This window comes from Lepidothrix coronata, unplaced genomic scaffold, assembly GCF_001604755.1.
Source record: "Lepidothrix coronata isolate B3197 unplaced genomic scaffold, Lepidothrix_coronata-1.0 Scaffold962, whole genome shotgun sequence".
NCBI lineage: Eukaryota > Metazoa > Chordata > Aves > Passeriformes > Pipridae > Lepidothrix > Lepidothrix coronata.
In genome coordinates this window covers 1-6,272 of record NW_016691142.1, presented here as the reverse complement: position 1 = coordinate 6,272, position 6,272 = coordinate 1, and the positions used below count along the sequence as shown (strand labels likewise).

At 71.6% G+C, this 6,272-nt stretch overlaps 2 protein-coding genes across 2 annotated transcripts; both read left to right on the top strand.

The window, feature by feature from the left end:
* Positions 1 to 926: 926 nt before the first annotated feature.
* Positions 927 to 2,044, top strand: CUNH11orf98 (chromosome unknown C11orf98 homolog). The gene is made up of 4 exons (XM_017840148.1): positions 927 to 1,014; positions 1,164 to 1,228; positions 1,317 to 1,405; positions 1,500 to 2,044. Exons 1-4 carry the CDS (start codon positions 979 to 981, stop codon positions 1,754 to 1,756), a joined length of 447 nt encoding a protein of 148 aa, XP_017695637.1. The 5' UTR covers positions 927 to 978; the 3' UTR covers positions 1,757 to 2,044.
* A 415-nt stretch (positions 2,045 to 2,459) lies between these two features.
* On the top strand, positions 2,460 to 6,067 carry INTS5 (integrator complex subunit 5). The gene is made up of 2 exons (XM_017840147.1): positions 2,460 to 2,530; positions 3,108 to 6,067. The coding sequence occupies exons 1-2, from the start codon at positions 2,475 to 2,477 to the stop codon at positions 5,908 to 5,910; spliced, it is 2,859 nt and encodes a 952-aa protein (XP_017695636.1). The 5' UTR covers positions 2,460 to 2,474; the 3' UTR covers positions 5,911 to 6,067.
* Positions 6,068 to 6,272: the final 205 nt, after the last annotated feature.

The following is a 6,272-nucleotide window of genomic DNA, read 5'->3' as shown; positions in this document are numbered from 1 at the left end:
GGGGGTGGTCTTTGGACTATTTGGGCGGTTCCTGGAGGGGTCTGAGGGGTCCTTGGAATGCCTGGGAAGGGGGTCATGGACCTCCCCACCCACCGGGAAAAGGGCCCCGAACCCTCCCCCATCGTTGCGAATGGGATCGCGGACCCCTTCCCAGGAATGGAAGAAGGATCACGACCCCTCCTTAGGAATGGGGGTGATGGATCCCCCCGACCACTGGGAAAGGGGTCACGGGTAACGAGGGTCGCACCGGTAACGAAGAACGACACGAGACAAGCGGATTTTTGAGCACTTTATTAACGATTTTAAGATCCAAACCGGCCTCCCGGGAGCCCCTCCGGTGCCCGCGCGGTCCAGCGGCGTCTCCCCGTCCCCACGCGGACCCTGTGGAGCAGAAAAGCGGCGGTGAAACGGCGGCCCCGGGACTCCCCGGAGCCGCCCGGGCAGGGTGAGTCTGTCTGTCTGTCCCGGCGTGTGAGGGTGGGACCGGCGGACGCGACCGCCGGCACCGAAGACTTCGCGCCGGTCTCTGCTTTCCCTCCGCACATCACAGACCCCGGCACGGGCCCGCCGGGGCCCGCCAAGAACGGGAGGAACCTTCCCGGTGCCCCACCACGGACCCTCCCGCTGACTCCCGAGTCGCGCTCCCCCCCCATTACCGACCCCGCTCCAATAACGAGCCGCCCTCCCGGTACGGAAAGAAAGCCTGAGCTTTGTGCCTCTCATTATATACCCTCGGTTGTGGGCGGGGTCGCAAGCGCTACCCACCAATCAGCGACGGCGCGCGCGCGCGCAGGAGCCAATGGCATTCCCGCAGAGAGCGAAGGGCGGGTCTTAGCCACAAAGAGGGGCTTCCAATCAGAGGCGGAGGCGCGCGGGCACGGGCCAATGGATGCCCGAGGAGGGAGGGAAGGGCGGGGATTATAGACCCGGAAGTGAAGACAAACCGGAAGCGGGTCTCTAAGACCGCGTGGGAGCGCGATGGGGATTGGGGGGAAAATCAACCGGCCCCGGACGGTGAACGGAGGGTCCGGGAGGGTCCCGGGGGGGCCTGGTGGGGTCCGGGGGGACGAAAATAAACGTGGGGGTGTCGCGTGTTCCGGTGGGATCGGGAAGCGCGGGGCGGGGGATGTTCCGGTGCCCGTTAACCCCCTGTGCCCCTCCAGGAGCTCCGTAAGAAGCTGTTCAAGCGGCGGCGGGAGCTGGCGCGGGGGCGGCGGCAGAAGCGGCGGTGAGACCCCCCCTACCCTTTACCCCCGCGGTGCCCACCCAGCCGGTGCCGGTGGCTGAGGGCGGTCCCTGGGGTGTCTCCGGTGCAGGTCGGGCCCGGCGGTGTCGGTGCCGCCCCCGCTGTGGGGGAAGAGGCGGCGGAAGGAGCTGAAGCGGCTCCGGGGAGCGGCGAAACGGGGTAAGAATTCTGGGGGGGGAGCACCAGCGGTGTCCCGCGGGGGGCTGGGACACGACTGGTGACACCTCTGACCCCCTCGCCGGTGTCCCCCCAGCGCTGGAGGCGGCGGCGGCCGCGGGGAGAAAACCGGAGATGGAAACGAGAAAGGGGAAAAGCGGCGACGTGGAGATGGAAGAGGAGGAGCCCCTGGGGACAGCGGGGACAGCCACGGAGACGGCAGAGACACCCCCGGGGACANGGGTGTCACCTCCCTGGCACCGGTTTGTCACTGGGGTCACCAGTGTCACCTCCCCAGCACTGGGGCCACCTGTCCTTCACTGGGATCACCTGACCCTCACCGGGGTCACCTGAGTCCCACCAGTGTCACCAGTTTGTCACTGGGGTCACCAGGGGGGGCACCAGTGTCACTTCCCTCTCCCCAATGTCACCGGGGGCACTGGGGACACCGGTGTCACCTTCTTGTCACCAGTTCATCCCCAGGGTCACTGGTGTCCCCTCCCCAGTGGCACTGGGGACACCTCCTGGCACTGGAGTCCCACTAGGGTGCCCAGTTTGTCACCAGGGTCACTTTGGGGGCTGATTCTCAGTTGTTGCTGCTTATTGTTATTATTTAATGATTCATTAAAATATTCCCGTTTATTTTCTTTGTCCATCGTTGTCGACGCCGTCCCCGGAGTACAAGGAGACCGGGGCTGGAAAACTCCCAGTTCACACCAGTGACCCCAGTCTGTGTCCCCAGTTCAGACCAGTGACTCCAGTCTGTGTCCCCAGTCCCTTGCCACTGTCCCCAGTTCACACCAGTCTCCCCAGTTCACGCCAGCAGTCAAGTCGGTGGCTCTGTCTGTCGGTGTGTCTGTCTGAGGGGGAGAGGGGAAACCCCATGGGAGGAAGGGGACACTCCCCGGGAGGAGGGGACACCCCTGGGGGGCGCCTTTCCCTGTGACACCGGGGGGGGGGCGGAACCTCCGCAGGGCGGAACGATCGTGCGCGGCCGCGGGCGCGGGGGGAGAGCGCGGGGTGAGGCCCCTCCCGGCGCATGCGCAGCCGCCCCGGCCCGGCCGCCGCCGCCATGTCGGCGCTGTGCGACCCCCCGGGCGGCGCGAGCCCCCCCAGACCCCCCCTCAGGTACCCTCGGGACCCCCCCGGGGATGGGACGGAACCCCCATGACCCCCCTCCCCCGGGAACTCCTCCCACCGGGACCCCCCGACTCGGGAACTCCTCCCACCGAGACCCCCCCCAGACCCCCCCTCAGGTGTCCCCGGGACCCCTCGGGGATGGGACGAGACCCCTGGAACCACCCCTATACACCCCTCCCATCAGGAACCCCTCCCCCCCCCGGCTCTGGGCCAGGACCCCCCCAGGCCCTCCCTCAGGTACCCACGGGACCCCCCCGGGGATGGGATGGGACCCCCCGACCCGGGAACGCCTCCCACCGGGACCCCCCCTCTACCCCCCTTTGTCCCTTCCACCAGCTGCCCCAGGAGTTGAAGGACTCCCCCCTTGAGGGGGGTGACATCCCAGGGAGGGTTCCGGGGGTCCCTCCACCCCTCTAACCCCCCTCTAACCCCCGGTTCTCCCCCTGCCCAATTGCCCAGGAGCTCTCCCAGCAGATCAAGGCTTTCCTGATCTGGTGGTGGGTGGGGTGTGACACCCCCGGGGGTCCCTCCACCCCCTCTAACCCCATTTTTCTTCCCTCCCCAGCGCCCAGGAGCTGTCGCAGGAGATCAAGGCCTTCCTGAGCGGGCTGGACCCGGTGCAGGGCACGCCGCTGTCGCCGCCGGCGCACGCCCGCTGCGCCCTGCGGCTGCTGCGCTGCCTCCCGCCCGCCCGCCACGCCGCCCTGCACCACCTGCGGGGGCTCTTCGACGAGCAGGTCTGCGCCCACCTCCTGCAGCGGGAGGGCCCCCCGGGAGCCCCCAAGGCCGGCGCGGGCGCCGAGGTGGTGCAGGAGGTGCGCGGGGCGCTGGCCGAGTTCGTGGGCGCCAACCCCAAGGCGTGGGCGCCCGGCGTGGCCGCCTGGGCCAGCGAGCTCATGGGGCAGCTGAGCAGCAAGTACGCCGGGCGGCCCGGGGTGCCCCCCGCCGCCAACCTGAACGAGCTGCTGCAGCTGTGGATGGGCTGCCCCGCCACGCGGGCGCTCATGGACATCTACACGCAGTGCCTGTCGGCCATGGTGGGCGGCTGCCCCGACGCCTGCGTGGACGCGCTTCTGGACACGTCGGTGCAGCACTCGCCGCACTTCGACTGGGTGGTCGCCCACATCGGCTCCTCCTTCCCGGGCACCATCATCAGCCGGGTGCTCTCCTGCGGCCTCAAGGACTTCTGCGCCCACGGGGCCGCCCCGGGCGACGCGGCGTTCGCGGCGGGGCCGGCGGGCGCCGACAAGAGGGCGCCCAAGATCGCGTCGGTGGTGGGCATCCTGGGCCACCTGGCCTCGCGCCACGCGGGCTCCATCAAGCAGGAGCTGCTGAGGATGTTCCACGAGAGCCTGGGCTCGGGCAGGGAGCAGCACAAGGCCACGGTGCCCTTCCTGCTGCAGCTGGCGCTGATGTCGCCGGCGCTGCTGGGCACCGTGTCGGCCGAGCTGGTGGACTCGCTGAAGCCGCCCGTGCTCAACCAGCTGCACCAGCACTTCTCGGCGCTGCCCCGCGACGAGCTGGAGCACGTGGTGGGCGTGGTGGTTCACCTCATCTCCCAGACGTCGGCCGGCGCCTTCCGCATCCTGCAGTTCCTGGTGGGCACGGCCATGCCCGCCTCCGTCATCACCTCGTCGCAGCCGGGCCCGCCGCTGCACGACGGGGTCCGCGAGGGCTGCGACCGCCTGGTGCAGCTGCTGCTGCTCAACCTGCAGAAGCTGGTGCACGGCAGGGGCGGCCCCGCGCCCGCCGAGGGGCCCCCGCGCCCGGTGCCCTTCCTGGAGGCGCTGCGGCCGCACGTGCGGGAGCTCTGCGTGGAGACGCTGCGGCTCGAGAGGAAGCGCTTCCTGTGGCAGCACCAGCTGCTGGGGCTGCTGGCCGTGTACTCGGCCCCGCACGGCGCCGCCGAGGCCCTGTTCTTCCTGCTGGCGCTGGCCAAGACGCCCGAGGAGCTGGCGCTGGCGCCGCAGCTGCACGCCGTGCTCTGCGCGGTGCTGCCCGACCCGCTGCCCGCGGCGGTGGCGGCGGCCGTGGCGCAGATCCACGCGGGGCGGCTGCCGGAGCCGCAGCTGGCGCAGCTGCTGCGCAACCTGGCGCTGCTGCTGCAGTGGGACGGCGGCGGCGACGCCGGCGGGGCGGCGAGCGCGGCGCTGGGGGCGGCGCTGGCGCGGCACCTGCCGGACCTGGCGCAGCTGCTGCTGCACCCCCGCGCCGAGGTGGGCGACGCCGCGTGCCGGCTGCTGGCCGCCTGCCCCTTCCCGCGGGCGCTGCCCCCCGCGCACGTGCTGCCCGCCGTGCGCGCCGCCGTCCACCACTTCTTCCTGGCGCTGCGGCGCGGCGACGCCGCCGCCCTGGCGCCCGCGGCGCGGCTGCTGGCACGGCTCAGCGCCGTGTCCGGCGCCGCCGCCAAGGCCGTGCTGGCGCAGCTGGTGGAGGGGGCCCTGCGCGGCCGCAACGCCGAGCTCTTCGGGGGCACGGCCGAGCCCCGGCCCGGCGCCGAGGACCCCCCTCCGGCCGGGGAGCCCGGCGGCGCCGGCGTGTCCCTGCTGGACACCAACCGGCGCTTCAGCGCCGCGGTGAACTCGGCGGGCGGCGTGTGGTCGGTGTTCCACGCCGGCGTCATCGGGCGCGGGCTGAAGCCGGCGGCGGGCGCCGGGCGCCGCGACCCCGAGGAGTTCGCCCGCAACACCCACGCCTTCCTGAGCCTCCTGCTGCGCTGCTGCCGGGGGTCCCGCCCGGGGGAGCCCGACCCCGGCGTCAGCCCCGAGGCCGCCAAGGCCGTGGCGGCGGCGCTGGTGGAGTCGGTGTGCCCGGAGGCCGCCGGCGGGGACCTGGCGTGGCCCCCCGAGGAGCAGGCCCGCGGCACCGTGGAGCGGGACCTGCGCATCTGCCGCCGCTTCCGCGCGCAGCCGCTGCTCTTCCCGCTGCTGCGCGTGGTGGCCGCGGGGCGCCCGGCCCTCTGCTACTGCTCGGGGCTGCTGCGGGGGCTGCTGGCGGCGCTGGTGGCGCACTGGGACGCCTGCCGGGACCCCCGCACCACCGCCTCGCCCTGGCACCTGCAGGCGTCCTGCGCCCTCGTGGCGCTGCTGGCCGAGGGGTCGCTGCTGCCCCCCGTGCTGGGCAACATGCACGAGCTGTTCCCGCAGCTGGCGCCCTTCGAGCTGCACCTGCTGCTGCTGCTGGTCTGGGACTTCCTGCGCGAGAACAGCCCCCTGCCCCAGAAGTTCACCTTCCAGCCCCAGCGCGGCACCTTCCGCCGGGACTTCTCCCGCGACGGCGACGTGGGCAAGCACCTGGCGGTGCTGCACAGCGTCCTGCACAAGAACATCCAGCGCCTGGGGCTGCTGGCCGGCAGGTTCTACCCCTGAGAGCCCCCCGAAATGGGGGGTGGGGGGGTCCTGGGGGTCCTGGGGCTGCTGGTGTGGGAGTTCTACACCTAAGAGCCCCCCGAAATGGGGGGTTGGGGGTGGTCCTGGGGGTCCTGGGGCTGCTGGTGGGGGAGTTCTACCCCTGAGAGCCCCCCGAAATGGGGGGTGGGGGGTGGTCCTGGGGGTCCTGGGTCCCTGGTGTGGGAGTTCCACCCCTGGGGCTGCTGGTGGGGGGGTTCCACCCCTGGGGCTACTGGTGGGGGGGTTCTACCCCTGAGACCCCCATGGGACTCCCCCAGATGTGGAATTTGGGGGGTCCTGGGGGTCCTGGGGCTGCTGGTGGGGGAGTTCTACCCCTGAGA